At 42.8% G+C, this 27625-nt stretch overlaps 1 protein-coding gene across 1 annotated transcript in view; it reads left to right on the forward strand.

The window, feature by feature from the left end:
* Window positions 1–27625, forward strand: part of RFTN1 (raftlin, lipid raft linker 1) — a 376685-nt gene that overhangs the window by 139807 nt on the left and 209253 nt on the right. The window contains exon 3 of the mRNA XM_040433534.1: window positions 6588–6774. Coding sequence (XP_040289468.1) covers window positions 6588–6774 — 187 coding nt within the window. The remainder of the gene's footprint in view (window positions 1–6587; window positions 6775–27625) is intronic.

A 27625-nucleotide genomic window follows, 5' to 3' on the forward strand; every position in this document is an offset into this window, starting at 1 on the left:
TCCCTTAACAAGTGGGAGGCACATATGCAAACTGTTGTAATTCCTACACCGTTCATCTGATTTGGATGTAAATACCCTCAAATTAAAGCTGACAGTCTGCAGTTAAAGCACATCTTGTTTGTTTCATTTCAAATCCATTGTGGTGGTGTATAGAGCCAAAAATGTTAGAATTGTGTCGATGTCCTAATATTTATGGACCTGATTGTATACTTTTGTTTTATTTATTTAAGTTTTCACAATAACAGCATTTTTAAAACCAAAAAATTCATGGTTTAGTGTCTCCATAGTCTGAGAGCCATAGTTTTTTATTTTTTTGGATGATTGTCTTAGGTAGGGGCTCATTTTTTGTGGGATGAGGTGACTGTTAGTTTTGTACTATTTTAGGGGGTATACGCCTTTTTGATCGCTTGGTGTTGCACATTTATTGATGTAAAGTGACCAAAAAATTGTTTATTTAGCAGTTTTTATTTAAAAAATTTGACGGTGTTTACCTGAGGGTTTAGTTCATGTGATATTTTTATAGAGCTGGTCGATATGGACGTGGCGATACCTAATATGTCTACTTTTCCTTTTTTCCCTATCTTTTTTACAATTTTTTGAAACTGTATTTTGGGAAAAGGATGTTTTTTTTTTTTTTTTTTTAATACTTTATTTTTTTCAAATTTCTTTTGTCCCACTCTGAGACTTCAACTTTTGTGGGTCTGATCCCCTTTACAATGCATTACAATACTTCTGTTTTGTAATGCATTGGCTGTAAGTGTATTACTCAATGTAATTCACTTACAGCCTGCTTGCCTGTGAGATCCAGGGGGCTGGATCTCACAGGATCTCCCAGAAGGCAGCCACGATGCCTAAGGAAGGTTTTTTCTGCCATTGGTTCCCCGTCACAGCAGCGCAGGAACCTGATGGCCACCCTGCACATGTCTGAATCCCGCACGTGCCGCGGTCAGCGCTGACCGTAGCCATGCAGTGGTTAATGCGCCAGCATCTGTGGTTTCACCGATGCCGGTGCATACAGCAGGGGTCCGGCTATCAGTGACTGCTGAACCCCTGCTGCTGATCAGACGGGCGCAGCTCCTTTGCAAAGTCACTCAGATCCTTAAACTTTTTTCCGTTGCTCCTGTTTCCAACACGTCGAAATCAAGAACTGGCTGTTCACTTGCTGCTTAAAGAGATTGTCCCAGACAAAGTATCTGATCGTGGAGTGTCACAACACTGGGACCACTGCTGTTCACAAGATCGGGGGTCGTCTCCCATGGTTGAATGTAGTGGCAGTCACGCTAGTGCTCTGTTTTATGGATAGAGAACAATTTGTCTTAATGGGACAAATCCTTAAATTTATTCCATATTTCTTACCATTGTCACAAGATAATCAGTTTTATTCACCTGTTACCTGCCAGTAATCTTATCACTGATATATACAGTGAATAAAAAAGGTTTACCCACCCCTGTTAAAATGTCAGGTTTCTGTGATGTAAAAAAATGAGACAAAGATAAATCATTTCAGAACTTTTTCCACCTTTTTAATGTGACCTATAAACTGTACAACTCATTTGAAAAACAAACTAAAATATTTTACAGTAGGTAGAGGGAAGAAAAAATATAAAAATAAAATATGGTTGCATAAGTGTGCACACCCTTAAAAAATACTTTGTTGAAGCACCTTTTGATTTTATTACAGCACTCAGTCTTTTGGGGTATGAGTATCAGCATGGCACATTTTGACTTGGCAAGATTTGCCCACTCTTCTTTGCAAAAACACTCCAAATCTGTCAGATTGCGAGGGCATCTCCTATGCACAGCCCTCTTCAGATCACCCCACAGATCGGATTCAGGTCTGGGCTCTGGCTGGGCCATTCCAAAACTTTAATCTTCTTCTGGTGAAGCCATTCCTTTGTTGATTTGGATCTATGCTTTGGGTCGTTGTCTTGCTGAAAGATGAAGTTCCTCTTCATGTTCAGCTTTCTAGAAAATCACAATGAATGGGTAGCTTTATAAAGTATTTAAAACATGACATTTAATTATGTATAGGATAAAATAATGGGCCCTACTAAATTTAGTTTAGTAGGGCCCATTATTTTATCCTATACATAATTAAATGTCATGTTTTAAATACTTTATAAAGCTACCCATTCATTGTGATTTTCTATATTGATTTAGGGTCTAGCCCAATACTTCATGATAGTTTGACCAACTAGAACTGGTTGTGTTAAATCATGTTCAGCTTTCTAGCAGAAGCCTGAAGGTTTTGTGCCAATATTGACTGGTATTTGGAACGGTTCATAATTCCCTCTAGCTTAACTAAGGCCCCAGTTCTAGCTGAAGAAAAACAGCCCCAAAGCATGATGCTGCCTCCACCATGCTTCACATGGTGTTCTTTTGGTGATGTGCAGTGTTGTTTTTGCGCCAAACATATCTTTTGAAATTATGGCCATAAATTTCAATCTTGGTTTCATCAGACCATAACACCTTTTCCCACATGCTTTTGGGAGACTTCAGATGTGTTTTTGCAAAATGTAGCCTGGCTTGAATGTTTTTCTCCGTAAGAAAAGGCTCTCGTCTTGCCACTCTACCCCATAGCCCAGACATATGAAGAATACGGGAGATTGTTGTCACATGTACCACACAGCCAGTACTTGCCAGATATTCCTGAAGCTCCTTTAATGTTGCTGTAGGCCTCTTGGTAGCCTCCCAGACCAGTTTTCTTCTTGTCTTTTCATCAATTTTGGAGGGACTTGGAGGGACCAATTCTTGGTAATGTCACTGTTGTGCCATATTTTCTCCACTTGATGATGTCTTCACTGTGTTCCATGGTATATCTAATGCCTTGGAAATTCTGACTGATACCTTTTAACAATGAGATCCCTTTGATGCTTTGGAAGCTCTCTGTGGACCATGGCTTTTGCTGTGGGATGCGACTAAGCAGCTAAACTTTATTTGGGGTTAATCAGAGGCACTTTAAATTATGGCGGGTGTATGCTGACTCCTATTTAACACTATTTTGAATGTGATTGCTTAATTCTGAACACAGCTACATTGCTCCAGACTAAAAAAAATAACCAGGAGCCATTGGCTCCTAAACTAAAAAATTTAGGAGCCAAATAAAATTTTTTAGTCGCCAAATTTAAAATGCATATAATAAAAAAAAAGGACTTGATGGAGAAGATGAGACGCAGGTCACAGTAGTGAGCCAGCACTACATATAGGAGAATACAGCACCACATACCTCTCACATCCAGTGGCATCTTTTGGGGGACAAGGTGACTAAAAATGGCCAATTGCTCGGTTTTGATTTTTATTCTGTTACGGCCTTCACCAGAGCGGAAATATTTTTAAATATTTTAATAGCTCACACTTTTTCGGATGTGGCGATATGTAATATGTTTATTTTTTATTGTTTGTAAATTTTATATGTAAAATTGAGAAGGGAGCAATTTAAACTTTTTACTTTTTAATCCATTTCCCCTCTTAGGTGCTATATCCTGGATCTTTTCATCCCTTGTCTTATTCACCCTGATAGAGCTGTATTAGGGTGACTAGGACTTCACACTCTCCCTGCTGCCCTGTGCATAGTACACACAGCAGCAGGGAGATTACCATGGCAGCCAGGGCTTCAGTAGCGCCCCGGCTGCCATGGTAACCGATCGGAGCGCCAACAGTGTAATCTACCACTGCCACCAATGGAGGGGAGGGGACCCTTTGGCCACCATATAACAATGAGGGGGGGGGTGGCCACTACTAATAATGGGGGGGGGGGGCGGGAGGGCTTTGGGAGGGCGCATTGCACCACCAATGATACTAATGCTAAGGGGGGGGGCGCACTCGCCAACAATGAATGTAATTAAAGAGGACTTTTCATGGGTCCAAAGAATATGAACTATGTTGCAGGCTACATAGAGCGGCGCCCTGGGATCTAAGTGCACATACTATTATTCCTGGGCGCCGCTCAGTTCGCCCGCTGTGGTTCCTGGTATTTTCAACATTCAGAGCAAGGAGGAGGAGACGCCAGTGTCTCAACTTCTCCCTGACAGCAGCGCTGTCCAATCGCAGCTCAGAGCCAGGGAGTTTTTTTTTCTCTCTGGCTCTGAGCTCTTGAGCTCTACGCTGCAATTGGACAGCACTGCTGTCAGGGAGAAGGAGAGACACTGGCGTCTCCTCCTCCTTGCTCTGAATGCGAATGGAGCGGCGCCCAGGAATGATAGTAGCCTGCTACTTAGTTCATATTCTTTGGACCCATGAAAAGTCCTCTTTAACTCATTTATACAAGTGTCGGCAGCAGTATCACAGACCCAGCACCCGGCCTCAATAACAGGGCATGCGATCCGCGGCAATTAACCCCTCAGATGTGACACCTGAGGGGTTAATTGCCGCGTATCGCATGCCCTGTTGTTGAGGCTGGGTCTGTGATACCGCTGCCTATACTTGTATTAATATGTTTTACATTCATTGTTGGCGCAGTGGCCACAGCTCCTCCCCTCCGCCTCCCTGCTATCTCCCCATTGGTGGCAGTGGCAGCAGTGACTCCCTCCTACTCCACTGTGCTAGTGAAGAGAACATGGCGCGTGCCATGTTCTTTAACTGATACTAGGCTGCACAGCAGCGCGGCGGTCCAATCGCAAATGGCGACAATACTAAAAAGTCTTGTCGCCATTTGCAAATTTTAAGGCGCGTTGGTGACCATTTTGGTCGCCATCTGGAGCCCTGAGCTACATCCCCAGTTATAAGAGGGTGTGCACACTTATGCAACCACATTATTTTAGTTGTTTTTTTTTCTTCCCTCCACCTAAAAGATTTCAGTTTGTTTTTCAATTGAGTGGTACAGTTTAAAGGTCGAAAAAGTTCTCATTTTATTACATCACAGAAAGCTGAGATTTTAACAGGGGTGTGTAGACTTTTTATCCACTGTATATATATTTATAAGACTTATCAATTTAACTTTTTTTAAATCCAAGCTCCTGGGATTTGTCTGAGCAATAACACATTTACACCTTTGTTTGTGGCTCCTAGTGAATTTATAGTGAACAGATATGTAAATTTGGTTGAGCAGATCAAATAGTTAAAGAATTTAAGATCTGAAAAAAATCTATGTCGGGGAGCTTATCTGAACTCCTGACAGCTCATAAACACTCTTTTAAGCCATATTCTTAGAAGATTGATAAGAATATTACAATGAAAATGCAATATTCTATCACAGTTTTTTCAATCATACTTTTTTCACTTCTTTATTATATTGTATTGCTACACAGACACAAAAAATTATATATATATATTTTTTGTATACCTGGTTGCCACAGTGACTACAGAACTAGTCCTGGTGACCAGATCTTGCTCTACATGCATTTGGCTTCTGTATCAGGCACCAACTGTACTTGTATTTTCTGAACAGATTTAATATTGCATGATAACTATATAGTCTGCTAATCCAGTGGGAAAACTCCAACTCATATTTAGCAATCTTCTAATGTTCTAGGTGAGCTTTCATATCAAGCCATGTGAGAGCCATGTGAGAGGAGAAATTGTTGAAGGAAAAAATAAAATAAAGGTCATTAGATGCATATTTTAAATAAGGCAAGGAACAATTTCTCACAAAACAAAAGCGTTGCATAAGTGGAGTTGATCCTTTGGTCATGCTTGGATACAGCACAGCAGAATACATTGGAGAATATGTTTCTTTATAAGAATGTTTATGGATGGATTGTACAATCCTCAGTGGGATCGTCCAGCTCTATTAATGGAAGTTAGAAGCAGAGTGTGTTTCCATTTAGCGAGTCAATGGAGATCACATTGTCCTACTTTTTAAATTGGGGAGTAAAAATATCTTGTGTCTTTTCCATGGCTTTACACCATGTATGGTTTATTCATTAGCGGACTAGTAACATGTAGTAATATGAAGAAGTAACACTTACACATCAATATATTGCTAGGATTGCATTGTAAACATAGTGCTGGGTGTCTGTAGCCACAATGTTGTGGGCCCCCCTGACTGACGATGACATGTGGCAACCCACATTTGGTTTTTGCACTATAGTGCATTTTCTCCCTCACTATAAAGTCGTGATGATATATTGATTGCTTTAGTTGAAATTGGCCCCTGTGTGTGTCTGAATTTAAATTGTGCGCCTCTTTGAAGACAGGGATGGATGTGAATGGTGACAATCTATGTACATCGCTGTGGAGTATGTTATCATTATATAAACAATGGGTAATAAACATTGGTTGACTAGGGCCTCCATTATAGTATTGTCGGCTAAACCTGACATTTTTGGCTTGACAATGGACAATCTAACATGTATGGGGATCTCCTGACTCCCCCGCCCCCCCCCCCCCCCCCCCATACAAACACACACATGATGATGGAGGAGAAAAGGACAGAGCAAGTTGAATTCCAACGCCTAATCCTTTTGTTCACCCAGGAGATGTCTCTTCTTGTACCTGTGTATGGGGGAGTCGAGAGAGAGCTGTCCACCAAACCAGTGTTCAGTAGACAGATACTGAGTAGGAGCCACCAGTATTTAGTTACTCACTGTATGAAGGTCTATGCAGTACATGATTTTATATTTACGATGCCTATGTCTTTTAAATCGTAGCCCAATTACCAGGATCATCTGCTGTCCGAATTGCCTCTCTGCGTGATTTACCTGAAAAGTTACAAGAACTGTACCAGCAAGGCTTCACTGTCGTTGCCATACATCCGTTTGTTCTGTACACTGAAGGAAATGAGAGAATTCCTCAGGAGGAGATGTTCCGGGTAGTCCTCATAAAGAAAACAGAAAGGTAATTATGGTAACTGTTATGCTGTCATAGCTTTGTGTCTTCAATAACCTGTATGTTCAGAATGGCAGAACTTTTAATTTAAAGGGGTATTCCCATCTCATACAAAATGCAAGTGCCAACTACTTCTGCTCAGATGAAATCTGTGTTGGGGATTCAGTAAAAATGAGCTCCGTTTCTCCTTGGCTCTCTCTGCAGCTATGTGAAGCTTTGGCATCAACACCCTGTTGATGGGGCCACTTGACCTGTCACCCATGCCGTAAGTCACTGCTGCAGTCGGTGATTGGTTGTGATAGTCACGTGGCACCCGTCAACAGGATGTTGATGCCAGAGCATCGTGGAGCTGCGGAGACGGCCGGGAAACAATGGAGCCTTGAACCCTGCAGCGGCCACCAGGTACGGTAAGTATGAACCCCACCTTGGGTCAGCCACTCTTTAAAGGGGTTGTCCGCCTTCTGCATATGTTTTAGAAATGCGTTTCACTGACTGACATGCACTACATTATTTCAGGGCTTACTGTAGTCCACATGGAGAATCCAACCCTTTGCACCCTGTTTGCAAAGATGGCGGCTGTGTTTCCTGCTGTGAGGGTCCTGAAAGCATTCAGTGCAGGTGCAGATACGTACACGGAAGTTAATGATGTCCTTTCAGCTTAGTAGAGGACGTAGCCTCCATTTTGGAAAGCTAAAGATGCTGCGTCTTGTTTACATCAATTACCAATAGGCCTCAGGTGGAGGCTAAGGTAAACCCTGAAGTGATGTAGCGATTTCTTATGCCATTGCATGTCAGAAACGTATGCAGAGAGCAGACAACCCCTTTAATACAAACCGTTTTTCCCAATTGTAGAGATCTCAAGGGGGAGCAGTAGTAAAAGTGGGTGTCCTGGTGAGTGGTCAAAATGGAGTATTTTTAATAAATGAATGCCGGTACTGTCAGCAGAAAACTGTCATATCCAGGGTCATTGGAAGACATAGATGAGGTGATTAGAATACATTTACTGGCTCCTTAGTCAGTAGTGAAGTAACAAGTGACATAAGCCTGCTATGTACTTAGTATTCACCGCTAATAATTGGTTAGCAATGTGAATATTATGTTAATGAGCATTAGCCAGAGTTGCTCTAAGATATGAAATTCTGCCAATGACAAGTTAATTGTATTAAAATTAACCTTTCACTATTGTAATATGGTATATTAGTATTCTACTTGTTGTGTGTCAATCAGTATTCTTTACGGAAAGCTCACAGGCACTGTTGCTTGCCTGAAGGCAGAAGTGGGCACCCAGATTTGTCTAGCAGTGTTCACAGTACACACTGATTAGCTATTACCAGGTAGGCCGCTTTCACAATGCCGGTGCATTCTCATTTTACCGAATCAAACTCATTGTAAAACCTTGTAGTGAACTGTCTAAAGGGAATGTGTCATCAGAAAATCACCTATTATTAAAATCATGTTTTATGTTTAACATATTTTTTAAGAATTGTTGATTTTATTTAAAATTTTAAACAAAACCATAAAATCCTGCAGTTTTCGCATTCATGTTTAGGGAACAGAATAAAAAAATCTGTAATCAGAAAACAAAATTAGATTAGAAAAAAAGGCATACGGCAGAATACATTGGAGAATAAGTTTCTTTATAAGAATGTTTATGGGTGGATTGTACAATCCTCAGTGGGATCGTCCAGCTCTATTAATGGAAGTTAGAAGCAGAGTGTGTTTCCATTTAGCGAGTCAATGGAGATCACATTGTCCTACTTTTTAAATTGGGGAGTAAAAATATCTTGTGTCTTTTCCATGGCTTTACACCATGTATGGTATATTCATTAGCGGACTAGTAACATGTAGTAATATGAAGAAGTAACACACATCAAATTATTGCTGGGATTACATTCTAAACATAATGCTTGGGTGTCGGTAGCCACAATGTTGTGGGTCCCCCTGACGGATGATGACATGTGGCAACCCACATTTGGTTTTTGCACTGTAGTGTATTTTCTCCCTCACTATAAAGTTGTGATGATATATTGATTGCTTTAGTTGAAATTGGAAAAGTTTATATAAACATACTCTTATGACATTTAAAATAACATTTAAAATAACATTTAAAACATATAAGAACAATATTCGATTAATTTTCAAATAATTTTCAATGGATGTTATAATCGACTTTGATGGTATAAATCGATATAATAATCGACTCTTAGGACTAATATGAGATGGTCAATTTAAAGTATTCAAAAGAATCGATCGAGAGCATCGACTATTTGAAAACATCGACTAGTTGAAAATAGCCACAAATAATACTGGAGAAGCAGCAAAAACACAGAAGCTCTAGATGACTTTAGAAGCGATCTTTTCAAATAATGACTTTAGAAGCGATCTTTTCAAATAATGTTCCCAGTTTTAGCATATAAAACCACTTATGCTTTTTAGCACGTTGATGAACATATGGAAGAAAGGAAAATAAGCAGTCTCTTTGTTATGTCTTCACCACTATCAGTGGTTTTTGTTCGTCAGGATAGACCGCACGCTTAGTCAGCGATAGTTTCTTTTTCCATTAGTTTAACATGGGTAAAGGCTTCAGTTGAAACTCTCAGAACTTTCGAGTGGTGATCCCAAATTTTTCAAATGGTAATCACGTACCTGGTGGCGTCTCACGTGGTTTCTGTACGTCACCTCTTTACAGATTGCAGCGCGCGGTTTCTTTCGGATGAAAGTCTGTAAATACTGTAGTTAGAATCAGATAATTTGACTACAGTATTTACAGACTTTCATCCGAAAGAAACAGCGCGCTGCAATCTGTAAAGAGGTGACGTACAGAAACGACACCAGGTACGTGATTACCATTTAAAAAATTCGGTATCACCACTCGAAAGTTCTGAGAGTTTCAACTGAAGCCTATACCCTAAGCGTGCGGTCTATCCTGTCGAACAAAAACCACTGATAGTGGTGAAGACATAACAAAGAGACTGCTTATTTTCCTTTCTTCCATATGTTCATCAACCTGCTAAAAAGCATAAGTGGTTTTATATGCTAAAACTGGGAACATTATTTGAAAAGATCGCTTCTAAAGTCATCTAGAGCTTCTGTGTTTTTGCTGCTTCTCCAGTATTATTCTGTGGCTATTTTCAACTAGTCGATGTTTTCAAATAGTCGATGCTCTCAAGATCGATTCTTTTGAATACTTTAAATTGACCATCTCATATTAGTCCTAAGAGTCGATTATTATATCGATTTATACCATCAAAGTCGATTATGACATCGATTGAAAATTAATCGAAAATTAATCGAATATTGTTTTTATATGTTTTAAATGTTATTTTAAATGTCATAAGATTACGTTTATATAAACTTTTCCGATGCAACACCCTATGACTTGAGTGCCCGTTTTTCACATATATTCACTTTTCTATTTGTTTATTGGGGTAAACATTTACGTGAGCACCTGATCCCATTCGGATTGGAGGTGAGCCGCCTTGTTTTCATTTTAGTTGAAATTGGCCTGTGTGTGTGTCTGAATTTAAATTGTGCTCCTCTTTGAAGACAGGGATGGATGTGAACGGTGACAATCTCTGTACATCGGTGTGGAGTATGTTATCATTATATAAACAATGGGTAATAAACATTGGTTGACTATGGCCTCCATTATAGTATTGTCAGCTAAACCTGACATTTTTGGCTTGACAATGGACAATCTAACATGTATGAGGATCTTCTGACTCCCCCACCCCCCACCTCACCCCCATACAAACACACATGATGATGGAGAAAAGGACAGAGCAAGTTGAATTTCAATGCCCAATCCTTTTGTTCACCCAGGAGATGTCTGACAGCGTCTTTCTCTAATTGTACCTGTGTATGGGGGAGTCGAGAGAAAGAGCTGTCCACCAAACCAGTGTTCAGTAGACAGATACTAAGTAGGAGCCACCACTATTTAGTTACTCACTGTATGGGCAAGCCAGTTCTGCTTTACACCGGTTTGTTTTTTGACAATAAGTGGGAGTCATGTGTTGCAAATATAGTGAATTAGTAGCTAAAAGATGTGCGAGTGGTTGTACACTGGGGGGTGGAATCAACTTCCCTAATTAGCTAGATGGTTGAGACATGGGGGGAGATGTACTATAATTTGCACCAGATACTGGCGGAAATTGTAGCTGAAATTTACACTGGCTCCTACGTTAGCTGGTGTAGATATCAGTTTCTGGTGCATGGACAGCCAGAAGATGTATAAAATTTAATACAAGGCGTGTGCCTCTTAAGAAATGTGGAGCATTTTACTTGAGCACAATATTAGGAAACACCAGTTTTAGTAAATCTCTCAACATGACAACCCCATTCTAAAAGCTATTCCTCAACCTGAATATGCTGCCGAATTCCGGACTAACAGTTACTGCTCATGTACATGGCCGTTTCCTTATTTTGCGCCACAAAAACTGGATCGACAAAATACAGTTAGCTTTCATGTGTTTTCCATATTTTCTTGTTTCACTTTCATCAATAAAAAGTTCTCGTCAGCAAATACGGACAAGAACAGGACCATCTGTAACACTGGAAACCTGGATCCACCAAAAATATGTGTAGAGTCAAAGTGCTATCTGCCAAAATCCAGATAGCACACTGAAGAAATATACAGTCATGTGCATGAGCCCTTATGCTAGTATATAATACCACCATATTAACAACATGTTGTCATATGTCAACTTTATTTTTAAAAGGGGTTTTCCTAGATTTTTTTAACTTGTGATCTACCCTGGATGGGTCATTAGTATCTGATAAGTGGGGGTCTGGCACCTGGTAGCTGTTTGAGAAGGCAACGGTGCTTGCAATAGTGCAGCGGCCTTCTCTCAGCTCACCAAGCACAGCACTGTATATTGTATAGCAGCTGTGCTTGGTATCGCAACTCGGACCCATTCAGCTCAATGAGTCTGAGCTGCTCCTAGACCATGTGGCCAATGAATGTGACGTCACATGGCCTAGGCAAAGCTGAGGGAAGCTGTGGTGCTAATGCAAGCATCGGTGCCTTCTCAAACAGGTGATTGGGTGTCGGTGTCACGGATGGTGTACAGGAAACAAGACAATACCATATAAACAATGTCTCTCTGGATCCACAACTAAGGAACAAAGGGAGACCCCTGCAATAGACCTGCCGCTCTCCCTCAATGCTCAGCCTATGCGAACACCCCAAAGGTGGATGGCCGCATATCCACGTTCCTCGGCTATCTATTACTTGAAGACCCTACTATAGTGAAGGGAGACGACCACCGGCTCCCTACACTGACACGGAGGGAGTCAGGGTCACCTGGATCCAGAAAAGACAAGATCATAAATACATAAACAGCACTTATCTTGCAGACGACTGAGGACTGGGAACTGGGAACAGCATGCGCACACACACTCCAGGAAGTTGTATCAGCCGCACACTACTGCATTATGGGGAGGAACTTAAAGGGTAGCAATCAGTCCAACTGCATGACAGCTGAGATAAACTAACGAGATGAGAAACTAAACCAAAACAAAGAAATTCAAGGAGGAGGATCTGAGAAGCTCCTGTGAGCGCTTCTCAGCTGTCTGGCTGTGACAGTACCCCTCCCTCTAGGAGTGGACTCCGGACACTCAGAGCCCACCTTCTCAGGATGGGACCTGTGGAAAGCCCTGATGAGACGAGAGGCCTTAATGTCCGTCACTGGGACCCACATCCTCTCCTCAGGACCATAACCCTCCCAATGAACGAGGTACTGGAGGGAACCGCGGACAAGACGAGAATCCACAATCCTAGAGACCTGAAATTCAAGATTTCCATCAACCATAATCGGAGGAGGAGGCAAAGGCGAGGGTACAATAGGTTGAACATAAGGTTTCAATAAGGACTTATGAAAAACATTATGGATCTTCCAAGTCTGAGGAAGATCAAGACGGTAGGCAACAGGATTGATGACAGACAGGATCTTGTAAGGCCCAATAAACCTAGGACCCAACTTCCAGGAGGGAACCTTCAATTTGATATTCTTGGTAGACAACCACACCAGATCACCAACATTCAGGTCCGGACCAGGCACACGTCTCTTATCCGCCACACGCTTATATCTCTCACTCATGCTCTTTAGATTATCCTGAATCTTTTGCCAAATAGATGACAAAGACGAGGAGAATCTGTCCTCATCAGGCAAACCAGAAGAGCCCTCTCCCGAGAAAGTCCCAAACTGCGGATGGAACCCATATGCACCAAAAAATGGTGACTTATCAGAGGACTCCTGACGACGGTTATTTAAAGCAAGCTCAGCAAGGGACAAAAAAGAACACCAATCCTCCTAATTCTCCGCCACAAAACAGCGCAGATATGTCTCCAGATTCTGATTGACGCGCTCGGTCTGGCCATTCGACTGCGGATGGAAAGCAGAAGAGAATGACAACCGAACCCCCAAGCGAGAACAGAAAGCCTTCCAGAATCTGGAAACAAACTGCGTGCCCCTATCAGAGACTATGTCTGAAGGAATCCCATGCAATTTGACAATGTGGTCAATAATGCCTGCGCCAGCGTCTTAGCATTGGGCAAACCAGGAAAAGGGATAAAATGCACCATTTTGCTAAAACGGTCCACCACCACAAGAATCACAGACTTCCCCGAGGAACGAGGCAAGTCCGTTATGAAGTCCATAGACAGATGTGTCCAAGGACGGGAAGGAATGGGCAAAGGAAGGAGAGGACCTGATGGCCGTGAATGAGGGACCTTGGCACGAGCGCAAGTCTCGCAAGCTGCCACAAAACCCTCAACCGACTTACGAAGCGCAGGCCACCAGAATCTCCGAGCGATGAGATCCAGTGTGGCTCTTGCCCCCGGGTGCCCAGAAAGGACCGTGTCGTGGTGTTCTTTAAAAATCTTGTGTCTCAAAGCGAGAGGCACAAACAACCTCCCAGGAGGACAAAGATCAGGAGCTTCTGATTGGGCTGCCTGCACCTCTGCCTCCAATTCAGGAAAAAGAGCAGAGACCACCACACCTTCAGCCAAAATGGGACCCGGGTCTTCAAAATTCCCACCTCCCGGAAAACAACGTGACAGGGCATCTGCCTTCACATTCTTAACCCCAGGGCGGAACGTAACAACAAAATTAAACCTTGAAAAGAACAAAGACCATCTGGCCTGTCTTGGGTTCAGACGCTAGGCCAGATTTTTATGGTCAGTAAACACGGTAATAGGGTGTCTGGCTCCCTCTAGCCAATGGCGCCATTCCTCAAAAGCCAACTTGATGGCCAACAATTCCCTATCTCCCACATCATAATTTCTCTCTGCGGAGGAGAGTTTCTTTGAGAAAAAGGCACACGGTTGCCATTTGGCAGGAGAGGAACCCTGAGACAAGACCGCACCCACCCCTACCTCAGAAGCATCAACCTCAACTATGAAGGGTAACGAAATATCAGGTTGTACTAGGATGGGAGCGGAAGCAAAACTCTCCTTGATATTAGAAAAGGCCTTACGCGCCTCTACCGACCAGGAAGAAAAATCTACCCCCTTTCTGGTCATATCAGTGAGTGGTTTAACAACAGAGGAATAATTCAAAATAAATTTCCTGTAATAATTGGCAAAGCCCAAAAAACGCATCAGCGCCTTCTGATTCTCAGGAAGCTCCCACTCAAGCACAGCGCGGACCTTCTCGGGGTCCATGCGAAAACCAGAAACGGAGACAAGAAACCCCAGAAATTGGATTTCTGGAACCGCAAACACACATTTTTCCAGTTTCGCGTATAATTTATTCTCCCGCAGGATGAGCAAGACCTGACGTAAGTGTTCCTTATGAGTCTTGAAATCAGGAGAAAAAATCAAAATGTCATCCAAATACACTAATACAAATTTTCCCATTAAATGATAAAAAATGCTGTTGACGAAATGCTGAAATACGGCTGGGGCATTCATCAAACCAAAAGGCATAACCAAATTCTCAAAATGGCCCTCAGGGGTATTGAAAGCCGTCTTCCATTCGTCTCCTTCTCTGACCCTAACCAGGTTGTATGCCCCTCTTAGGTCTAATTTGGAAAAGACTTTAGCCCCAACAACCTGGTTAAACAGGTCCGGGATCAGAGGAAGCGGATAAGGGTCACGAATAGTGATACTGTTCAGCTCCCTGAAATCCAGACAAGGTCTTCAAGAACCATCTTTTTTCTTAACAAAGAAAGAACCAGCGGCAACAGGTGACTTCGAGGGTCGTATGTGTCCTTTTCTCAGACTCTCAGAGATATAAGCCCGCATAGCGACCCTCTCAGGTTGGGAGAGATTGTATAAACGAGATTTAGGCAGCTTGGCGCCTGGGATGAGATTAATAGGGCAATCATACTCCCTGTGCGGAGGTAAACCCTGAACTCCACTCTCAGAGAAGACATCCAAAAATTCAGAGAGGAAAGGTGGTACAGTCTTAGTAGAAACCTCAGAAACAGATGTTATGAGGCAATTCTCTCTGCAAAAGTTACTCCAATTATTTATTTGCCTCGCTTGCCAATCAATGGTGGGGTTATGTTTAGTGAGCCAGGGTAGCCCCAACACTAGAGGAGTAGGCAAACCGCTAAGGACGAAATATGACACATCCTCAACATGAGCATCACTCACAATTAAACGGATATTGTGAACTATGCCCTTTAATGATTTCTGAGAAAGTGGAGCTGAATCAATAGCAAAAACAGGAATATCCTTTCCCAAAGTGCATACCTGGAAACCATGAGTTATTGCAAATTGATTATCAATGAGGTTGACAGCTGCTCCACTATCCACAAAAATCTCACAAAAAATGCTCTTGCTCTCTAGCGCCACCCTAGCAGGCAGGACAAAACGGGAACTACAAGCAAACGGAAAACCTTCAATTTCCGCCTCAACCCTGCCAATAGTAACAGACGGAACATTTTTAAAAGATTTTTTCCTTTTTGTCTCTTTATTACTCCCAGAAAACTGCCTGAATCTCCTAGAGGGACAAACATTTGCCAGATGATTTATACCTCCACAACAAAAACAAACCCTCCCCTGCGGGCTGAATCTTCTATTGTCAGAGGCAATCAACCCCAGCTGCATGGACTCCTGCTCAGAAGGGGCTGACAGCGACTGAGACCCCTGTGCACAGAATGAGACCGCTGCACTGTCCCGGGACTGAGTATGACAGAAAGGAGAGATCTCTCCTCTCTCTCTAAGACGCCTGTCAATACGAACAGCCTGAGACATAGCAGAATCCAAGGAGGTAGGTCTTTCATGAAAGGCAAATGCATCTTTCAATCCCTCTGAAAGACCATAGCAAAATTGACTTCGGAGTGCAGCATCATTCCAACCCGTATCTGCTGCCCATCTCCGAAATTCTGAACAGTATATCTCTGTGGATTGTTTACCCTGGCATAACAGACGTAGTCTAGACTCAGCCAGAGCAATACGATCCGGATCATCCTATATCTGACCCAGGGCTAAAAATAATTCATCCACTGAACGAAGGGGCCGTGCCCCCTCCGGCAGCGAAAAGGCCCAGGACTGAGCGTTACCCCTGAGCAGCGATATACAGGGAGTGCAGAATTATTAGGCAAGTTGTATTTTTGAGGATTAATTTTATTATTGAACAACAACCATGTTCTCAATGAACCCAAAAAACTCATTAATATCAAAGCTGAATATTTTTGGAAGTAGTTTTTAGTTTGTTTTTAGTTTTAGCTATTTTAGGGGGTTATCTGTGTGTGCAGGTGACTATTACTGTGCATAATTATTAGGCAACTTAACAAAAAACAAATATATACCCATTTCAATTATTTTTACCAGTGAAACCAATATAACATCTCAACATTCACAAATATACATTTCTGACATTCAAAAACAAAACAAAAACAAATCAGTGACCAATATAGCCACCTTTCTTTGCAAGGACACTCAAAAGCCTGCCATCCATGGATTCTGTCAGTGTTTTGATCTGTTCACCATCAACATTGCGTGCAGCAGCAACCACAGCCTCCCAGACACTGTTCAGAGATGTGTACTGTTTTCCCTCCTTGTAAATATCACATTTGATGATGGACCACAGGTTCTCAATGGGGTTCAGATCAGGTGAACAAGGAGGCCATGTCATTAGATTTTCTTCTTTTATACCCTTTCTTGCCAGCCACGCTGCGGAGTACTTGGACGCGTGTGATGGAGCATTTTCTTGCATGAAAATCATGTTTTTCTTGAAGGATGCAGACTTCTTCCTGTACCACTGCTTGAAGAAGGTGTCTTCCAGAAACTGGCAGTAGGACTGGCAGTTGAGCTTGACTCCATCCTCAACCCGAAAAGGCCCCACAAGCTCATCTTTGATGATACCAGCTCAAACCAGTACTCCACCTCCACCTTGCTGGCGTCTGAGTCGGACTGGAGCTCTCTGCCCTTTACCAATCCAGCCACGGGCCCATCCATCTGGCCCATCAAGACTCACTCTCATTTCATCAGTCCATAAAACCTTAGAAAAATCAGTCTTGAGATATTTCTTGGCCCAGTCTTGACGTTTCAGCTTGTGTGTCTTGTTCAGTGGTGGTCGTCTTTCAGCCTTTCTTACCTTGGCCATGTCTCTGAGTATTGCACACCTTGTGCTTTTGGGCACTCCAGTGATGTTACAGCTCTGAAATATGGCCAAACTGGTGACAAGTGGCATCTTGGCAGCTGCACGCTTGACTTTTCTCAGTTCATGGGCAGTTATTTTGCGCCTTGGTTTTTCCACACGCTTCTTGCGACCCTGTTGACTATTTTGAATGAAACGCTTGATTGTTCGATGATCACGCTTCAGAAGCTTTGCAATTTTAAGAGTGCTGCATCCCTCTGCAAGATATCTCACTATTTTTGACTTTTCTGAGCCTGTCAAGTCCTTCTTTTGACCCATTTTGCCAAAGGAAAGGAAGTTACCTAATAATTATGCACACCTGATATAGGGTGTTGATGTTATTAGACCACACCCCTTCTCATTACAGAGATGCACATCATCTAATATGCTTAATTGGTAGTAGGCTTTCGAGCCTATACAGCTTGGAGTAAGACAACATGCATAAACAGGATGATGTGGTCAAAATACTCATTTGCCTAATAATTCTGCACGCAGTGTAATGATCCCCACCCTCCGTTCTTCATCACCAGAAGAATGGGGAAGAAGGCGAAAATGGAGTTTGCAAGCCTCTCTAAAACGCACAAAATTCTCACTACCCCCGGAGAATGTATCCGGGAGCGAGATCTTAGGCTCAGCACAAACTCCATGAACGCAAGCTGAACCGGTCACTTGAAACTGAGAAAAAGTCTTACGGAGATCAGCTACCTCCAAAGAAAGACCCTGAAAGCGTTCAGCCAAAAGGGAAACCGGATCCATGCTTGAGACGGTTTTGGCGGCTGATAATGTCACGGATGGTGTACAGGAAACAAGACAATACCATATAAACAATGTCTCTCTGGATCCACAATTAAGGAACAAAGGGAGACCCCTGCAATAGACCTGCCGCTCTCCCTCACTGCTCAGCCTATGCGAACACCCCAAAGGTGGATGGCCGCATATCCACGTTCCTCGGCTATCTATTACTTGAAGACCCTACAATAGTGAAGGGACACGACCACCGGCTCCCTACACTGACACGGAGGGAGTCAGGGTCACCTGGATCCAGAAAAGACAAGATCATAAATACATAAACAGCACTTATCTTGCAGACGACTGAGGACTGGGAACTGGGAACAGCATGCGCACACACACTCCAGGAAGTTGTATCAGCCGCACACTACTGCATTATGGGGAGGAACTTAAAGGGTAGCAATCAGTCCAACTGCATGACAGCTGAGATAAACTAACGAGATGAGAAACTAAACCAAAACAAAGAAATTCAAGGAGGAGGATCTGAGAAGCTCCTGTGAGCGCTTCTCAGCTGTCTGGCTGTGACAGTCGGACCCCCATGCTCAGATACTAATAACCTATGCTGAGTATAGGTCATCAGTTAAAAAATCTCGGAAAACCGCTTTAATGAAGGGCATAAAAACAAAAGAAGTGATAAATAACTGATCCCCCACATCTCCTATGTAGACGTTTCCTTGGTTTCTACTTCCTGGTCCCTCTCAGAAAACAGGAAATGACAACTCATCCAATTGCTGGCTGCAGCGGTGACTAAGTGGTCATTTCCTTTGTGTCAGGAGAGATTAGAAAGTACAGACTTGTTAGGTTCCAGAAATAGTTGGAACGGGAGTGGCAGAGTAAGGTATCACTTTTTTTTTTTTTTTTGCCACAAGAGAAGGCAGTCGTCATACATTTCTCCAAGGTCTGTTTCTTCCATATCAAGGTATAGATGACACCTGCACTCCCAACAGTGGTGGTGCTTTGTGAGCTTACACAACCGGTAAATAGAAGGAAATACCACAGTACTCTCACTCATTATTCTATCTCAAAAGCTTTATTAAACCAAACTCCAGTTCATTCCAGTCAAATTAAATCAAGAGTTTAGATGAATTAGTCATGGATAAAATGAACGTTTCGGTTAGCATGACCTTCATCAGGAAATATGAGTCTATAGAGCACTGTGTGACTGCTCTACAGAATCATATTTGCAGTGACTCATTTTGTCTATGAGTGATCTATTGATCTAATCTCTTGATTTAATTGACTGGATCAAACTGGAGTTTTATTTTGGGCCTTACTGGTCAAGCGTTTTTCTTCCTTTTTTCATCGTCATGTTCCAAGAGCTATAAATTTTTTATTTTTCCATCTATATAGCTTTATGAGGGCTTGTTTTTTTGCGGGACAAGTTGTAGTTTTTAATGGCACCATTTTGGGGTACATAATTTTCTGATTAACTTTTATTAACTCTTTCTGGGAGGGAAAAGATAAAAACAGCAATACTGCCACTGCTTTTTTACATGATAAATTTTACGGTGTTAATTTTTTTTGTATAAATAACATAATATCTTTATTCTCTGGGTCAGTACGATTACAGTGATACAAAATACATAGTTTTTTTTACGTTTTACTACTTTTTTGCAATAAAACCCCTTTCATTTTAAAGAAAAAAAATGTTTTTCCATTGCCACTTCTCAAGACGCATAACTTTTTTATTTTTCTTTATATGGAGATGTGTGGGGGCTTGATTTTTGGGGGACGACTTGTATTTTTCATTGGTATCATTTTGGAGTAAATGGCGTTTTTTGATCGCTTGTTATTGCGTTTTTTCGGTGGCAACTAAAAATAAAGTAGCAATTCTGTCTCCTTTAAAAAAAATTTTTTACGCCGTTCACCGTGGGGGATAATTTACATGATATTTATGTAGTCCGGGTCATTACGGATGCGGCAATACCAAACATATGGGGAAGATTTTTTTTTTGGAATTTTTTTCATTGAAAAGCATATTTTCAATGGAAAAAAAGCGTTTTTTTTTTATGGGATTTTTTTATTGAATAAATTATTATTATTATTATTATTATTTTCTTTACCACTTAATAGTCCCACAAGGGGACTATAACAGACAGCTTTTTGAAAGCTTTTAAAATGCAATGCACTATCCCTATAGTGCATTGCATTTTAATGTCAGTGCTATTCTGACATTGACCAGCAGGCTGCGTCAGAGAGGTGCAGCCTGCTGGAATTTACTCAAGTCTGGTCTGGGGCCTATATCAGACCCCAGGCAGCCTTAACACACATTCGCACCCCGCGATCACATTTGCGGGGTGCCGATGGAAGACAGAGGCAGTCCGCTCCCTCTGTCAGCACTTTACATGCGTCGGGCAGCATGTAAAGTGTTAAACAGCCTGGATCGGCACTCCTGCCTGTCCGGCCTTTTAGAGCAGGGCCGAGGCTCTCATGTGACAGCTGGGTCCCCGTTCCCCGCTGCACGGGGGACCCGTGTACCGCTTAGACTATGCCTAAGGCCCCTTAGTGACCGCCGTAAAAACATGTATAGGTGGTCACTAAAGGGGTAATGAAGGGATAGAATAAAGTGTTAGGTCTGTTTCTCCTTCATTTCATTTATTTTTTCATTATTTTCAGATGACCTTTTGGAGAGAATTTATTAAAAGGGTTGTCCGCTTTTTACTGTTGATGACATATCCTCTGGATGGGTCATCAATATCAGATTGGCGGGGGTCTGACACCCAGCACCTTCGCCGATCAACTGTTTGAAGAGTACGAGTACTGCCTTCTCTGCTCTGTTTACCTGCTGGCCGCAGCAACTGCAGCAGTGAGCAGATGTAATTACAAGTGTGGCCTCCCCATTCAGTTCTATGGGATGGCTCTGTCTGTGCAAGTGAATACTACAGGTCCTTCTCAAAAAATTAGCATATTGTAATAAAGTTCATTATTTTCTGTAATGTACTGATAAACATTAGACTTTCATATATTTTAGATTCATTACACACAACTGAAGTAGTTCAGTTTTAATATTGATGATTTTGCAGGGCTGTGGAGTCGGAGTCGAGGAGTCGGAGTCGGGGGAAATTTTGGGTACCTGGAGTCTGAGTCGGCAAACAATGCACCGACTCCGACTCCTACTAAATTTAGATTGGAATAAAAAAAAAAGCAAGTTTAAATGTCCCAATTCACAAAAAGTTATAATTAATGACTTCTCTACTGTAAGAATAAAGACCAATGCATGCAGTGCCTCACGTAACCGCAAAACGAACACGTTAAGTGACCGTGAAGAAGCATGCTTTTCATGTGCTTCACTATATGGCACGCAACGCACAATTAGGAGCTGCAATACTTATACTTTCCATAGTGTTGTGTTCTGCTTTTACAGGGAACGCAGCGTCCATGTGTAACCTAGCCTCTCACTGATAAGGGATTAAATAAATATGTTTTTTGCAGGACTAGAGAGTGAGACACTTGTATAAGTGAAGGGAATGGAGGGCCAATAGTTCAAGACTGAAGCTGTAAACCATTGGAAAAACTGCTGTCATTTAGCTAAGGCTATAAAAACTAGCTAAGGCTATAAAAACTTGTTGGCTTCCCAGCCAGTAGTCCTGTGGTAGGTTGCGTTTCTTTCCCTCAAGGAATGTATAAAATACATTTGCATATTAATACAGAGGAGTCGGGGAGTCGGAGTCGGAAGTACATAAAACTGAGGAGTCGGAGTCGGAACATTTATCTACCGACTCCACAGCCCTGTGATTTTGGCATACAGCTCATGAAAACCCAAAATTCCTATCTAAAAAAATTTGCATATTTCATCCGACCAATAAAAGAAAAGTGTTTTTAATACAAAAAAAGTCAACCTTCAAATAATTAACTTCAGTTATGCACTCAATAGTTGGTCGGGAATCCTTTTGCAGAAATGACTGCTTCAATGCGGCGTGGCATGGAGGCAATCAGCCTGTGGCACTGCTGAGGTGTTATGGAGGCCCAGGATGCTTCGATAGCTGCCTTAAGCTCATCCAGAGTGTTGGGTCTTGCGTCTCTCAACTTTCTCTTCCCAATATCCCACAGATTCTCTATGGGGTTCAGGTCAGGAGAGTTGGCAGGCCAATTGAGCACAGTAATACCATGGTCAGTAAACCATTTACCAGTGGTTTTGGCACGGTGAGCAGGTGCCAGGTCGTGCTGAAAAATGAAATCTTCATCTCCATAAAGCTTTTCAGCAGATGGAAGCATGAAGTGCTCCAAAATCTCCTGATAGCTAGCTGCATTGACCCTGCCCTTGATAAAACACAGTGGACCAACACCAGCAGCTGACATGGCACCCCAGACCATCACTGACCATCCTCCAGACTCTGGCACCTTGATTTCCGGATGACATGCAAAATTTGCTTTTATCCGAAAAAAGTACTTTGGACCACTGAGCAACAGTCCAGTGCTGCTTCTCTGTAGCCCAGGTCAGGCGCTTCTGCCGCTGTTTCTGGTTCAAAAGTGGCTTGACCTGGGGAATGCGGCACCTGTAGCCCATTTCCTGCACATGCCTGTACACGGTGGCTCTGGATGTTTCTACTCCAGACTCAGTCCACTGGTTCCGCAGGTCCCCCAAGGTCTGGAATCGGTCCTTCTCCACAATCTTCCTCAGGGTCCGGTCACCTCTTCTCGTTGTGCAGCGTTTTCTGCCACACTTTTTCCTTCCCACAGACTTCCCACTGAGGTACCTTGATACAGCACTCTGGGAACAGCCTATTCGTTCAGAAATTTCTTTCTGTATCTTACCCTCTTGCTTGAGGGTGTCAATGATGGCCTTCTGGACAGCAGTCAGGTCGGCAGTCTTACCCATGATTGCGGTTTTGAGTAATGAACCAGGCTGGGAGTTTTTAAAAGCCTCAGGAATCTTTTGCAGGTGTTTAGAGTTAATTAGTTGATTCAGATGGTTAGGTTAATAGCTCGTTTAGAGAACCTTTTCATGATATGCTAATTTTTTGAGATAGGAATTTGGGGTTTTCATGAGCTGTATGCCAAAATTATCAATATTAAAACAAGAAAAGGCTTGAACTACTTCAGTTGTGTGTAATGAATCTAAAATATATGAAAGTCTAATGTTTATCAGTACATTACAGAAAATAATGAACTTTATCACAATATGCTAATTTTTTGAGAAGGACCTGTATAGAGCCATCCCATAGAAGTGAATGGGGAGGCCATACTTGTAATTACATCTGCTCCCTGCTGCAGTTTCTGCGGCCAGCAGGTAAACAGAGCAGAGAAGGCAGTACTCGTACTCTTCAAACAGCTGATCAGTGGGGGTGCCAGGAGTCGGGCCGCTGCTGATCTGATATTGACCTATTCTGAGGATAGGTAATCGATAGTAAAAAGTGGACAATTCCCTTTATGGGTAGTGTTTCATACATCAGTTTTACCAAGAAGTGCTACATTTAGCACATCCTCTGGTAGTCTGGGTGCCAGAAAAACATATTTAAACCAGCTATGAGCTAGCATACAGTTGTGCTCTAATTTGATTGTTAAGACACCCCTATCCCCCAAACTCTGTGATTTATTTATTTATTTTTTACACCAGAAAACTGGCACAAGTCACACAATAAGAGCCACCAATTGTCTTGAGGGTAGTGGTGTGGGGCATAGATGCTTGCGTTTTGAAAATCTTGCCATTTTCATTTCATTGCCTACAGTTTTCAGGGGTTTATCTTTTACTATTTTAATCAGTTCTGTATGGCCCATAAAAGTAATGGAGAGAGGGGCAGATGGCCATAGACCATTTCCTGTTGGGCCCTTACCCACGGGGCTTCCTGAGCCTTCCTCGTAGCTACTAGCTGGGTACATCATGTAATCATGTACCTGGCTGGCGGCTGTAGGTGCCTAAATTTAATTTTATTGCCGTCTTTAGGACTGTCATACAAGTGAATACTGCAGCAGGGCACAGGCTCTCTGCCCCGTTGTTCACCCTCATAAGCCAAAGGCCGCTATATGAGGCAGTGTACAAATGGCACAGGGACGCAGGCTGGAGGAGGCCTGTGGACTACATTGCACACAAAAGCTTGGAACAGGACTTGACTGGGGGCATTTTATGGGTCATTACCAGGGGAAGTTCGGGCAGCATGCTGAAGGTAGTGCACCTTCAGACGGTTTTGCCACATATCGCACTGTGCTGCGTTTTAGAGGTGGAAAAACGCATGGAGTTTTTGCAACAACATACCTGCAGTTATGGAGCTTTTCTTTCCAGCAAACACGTGAAAACTACATTAATTACAAAATAGAGCTACATGGATGTAATTTAAAGCGGCTGTCCGGGAATTAATATTGATGACCTTTCCCCAGGTCTGCTGTGTGTTTTCCCTTTGCATTAAGAAAACGCACTGTAACCACAAGTATGTTGTTGCAGAAACCACATGCATTTTTGGAAAACCTCATGCATGTTTTTTTAATTATGATTTTTTTTTGCCACATCCAAAACGCAGCACAGCCCCGACATGTGGCAGCACCCTAATCCCCTACTCCATATCTTAATTCGAGACATCTTTTGGGAGGTATTTTGTACCGCACTATGGTATTGCTGATACCGCCTACTCACATTGCCCTACCTTCTGTCAATTTGGACCCACTACAACATGGGGCTACTTTTAGGTGAGTTTTGAGTTCCCAGTCTGCCCCTGAATGTAGATCATTATAATTATTTAGCTGTGGGAATCTGCACTTAAATATATTCTTAGGTTGGAAACTATTGCTGCACTTTCCCCCACTTTTTTTACTTGCGGTAACATGGCTAGAGGAAAGCTATGCAGATAGAAAGGAATGCAATGTCTGGTGATTAGCAGCACTGTCCCCTCATATGCACAGGCTCTCATTAACCTCTTGGACCATAGCTGAGCTTGCACACAAATTGATATATTTTTCTGTTTTGCAGAGCTGATAGAGGTTCTCTGAGTCATATCAGGCACTAAATCAAATAAGACCTTTTTGATGTGTTTATATTTTTTGCATATATGTTACTCAGAATGGTGTGCTACAATTGACTATTTTTCTCTTGAGTCAAATGATTTTATCTATGTCCAACCAGTTACCCGTAAATTTTACAGGCCTTTGAAACCTCATATGCTGCTGGACAATGCGCAGGCCGAGCACCGGAATGAAATCTATGGCAGCACGGAGCCGCCGTAGATTTCTGTCTTCACTTGCACCGGAAAACAGGCACAAATAATGATTAATATGGCAGACCCGCTGGCTCTGCCAACTCCCCACCCTCATCCAGGCTCGGACTGGCGCACAGGGGTACAGGCTGCACAAGTGGCGCATAACACAGTAGACTTCCTGCACTATGTACATCTATTCAATGTACAGCACCTCAACCAGCCTATGTTCATATAAAAACTTAAAAGATAGATTATTTAAGAAACTCCCCAGTTTATTATTATAGACACGATCAGAGCTGAGATGACTTCTAGGTATAGAGGAAAGCTACCAGTGTCCTCTTTTCCCCAGGACCTACCTTCTCGAAGTTGCTGCAGGGACCCCCATATTCAATCATCTGGTAGCATCTTACTGCTGGGTGAGCAGGTAATATTTGAATGTATCCATACGATGGGCCCGCAAACTAAATATTATTGGTGGGCCCTAGGCACCCCAGTCCGACACCGCCCTCATCACACCTCCTTTTAGTGAAAATGACGAGTGCGGCACAGAAGTGCCACTTGCGACAACATTAGCAAATTTGCAAACACATCGTTTGTGACTTTTTTACACCATAAAAGTCATGCAGGGAGATGATAAATGTCCCCCAATATGCATATCGGCCATAACATTAAAATCACCGGACTAGTTAATAACAATGATTATCTCTTTACAATGGCACCTTTTAGGGGTGGGATACATTAGGCAGCAAGTGAGCAATTGGTTCTTGAAATTAATTTGTTGGAAGCAGATAAAATGCACCAAAATGTGATGGCTAGGAGATTGGGTCAAAGCATCTACAAAACTTCAGGTCTTGAGGGGGTGTTCCTGGTATGCAGTGGTTAGTACCTACCAAAAGTGGTCTATGGTAGAACCAATTTTGCAGCTATAATAAGATGTAACTTGACCAAACTATGTTAATATACCCTTAGGGCTCATGCACACGACCACGCCGTGTTTTGCATACCTTCAAAACACGGATTCCGGCTGTGTGCGTTCCGCAATTTTCGGAACCGAACGGGCAGTCCATTATAGAAATGCCTATTCTTGTCCGCAGAAACGGGCCACAGAAGTTAATGGGTCGGCATCTGTGCCGCAAAAAATGCAGCTCGGATGTGGACCCAAACAACGGTTGAGTGCATAAGCCCTTAGGCAGCGACCAGGCAAACAGAAATGTATGGATGAGATTTATTAAGTCTGGTGCTTCTAATTAGAGATGGCCTTGCGTTTCACCCAGTGGTCGTTTCGCGGCGAACTTTGCTGAAAATGCAAACATATGGAGATGTCCGCTGGCGCCATATTCTTTAACATTGTAAAGAACTTTGACCCATGACACATCAATCAGGTGGTACAGGACAGCCAATCGAGGCGGTTCAGCACATGGACATACCCCCTACCTTATAAATAAACCTGATCTGGCCGCCATTTTACATTCAGTGTTTTGCCAGTGTAGGGAGAGGTTGCTGTGTGGAGCAGGGATAGGCTGTTAGGGGCACCAAAAGCTAGCTAATAGGGCCACAAAAGTCCTTTTAACCACCTCCAGACCGCTGTACGCACAGACGCGTCCTGGAGGTGGTTGTTTCATTCCACCTGGACGCGCCGGCGCGTCCTCTCGCGAGACGCGAGATTTCCTGTGAACGCGCGCACACAGGCGCGCGCGTTCACAGGATCGGAAGGTAAGCGAGTGGATCTCCAGCCTGCCAGCGGCGATCGTTCGCTGGCAGGCTGGAGATGTGATTTTTTTTAACCCCTAACAGGTATATTAGACGCTGTTTTGATAACAGCGTCTAATATACCTGCTACCTGGTCCTCTGGTGGTCCCCTTTGTTTGGATCGACCACCAGAGGACACAGCTCAGCAATATGTAGCACCAAGCACCACACTACACTACACCCCCCCCTGTCACTTATTAACCCCTTATTCGCCCCTGATCGTCCCTGATCACCCCTGATCACCCCATATAGACTCCCTGATCACCCCCCTGTCATTAATTACCCCCCTGTCATTGATCACCCCCCTGTAAAGCTCCATTCAGATGTCCGCATGATTTTTACGGATCCACTGATAGACTGATCGGATCCGCAAAACGCATACGGACGTCTGAATGGAGCCTTACAGGGGCGTGATCAATGACTGTGGTGATCACCCCATATAGACTCCCTGATCACCCCCCTGTCATTGATTACCCCCCTGTCATTGATCACCCCCCTGTAAAGCTCCATTCAGATGTCCGCATGATTTTTACGGATCCACTGATAGACTGATCGGATCCGCAAAACTCATACGGATGTCTGAACGGAGCCTTACAGGGGCGTGAT

The sequence above is a fragment of the Bufo bufo genome, chromosome 5 (assembly GCF_905171765.1).
Source record: "Bufo bufo chromosome 5, aBufBuf1.1, whole genome shotgun sequence".
Taxonomy (NCBI): domain Eukaryota; kingdom Metazoa; phylum Chordata; class Amphibia; order Anura; family Bufonidae; genus Bufo; species Bufo bufo.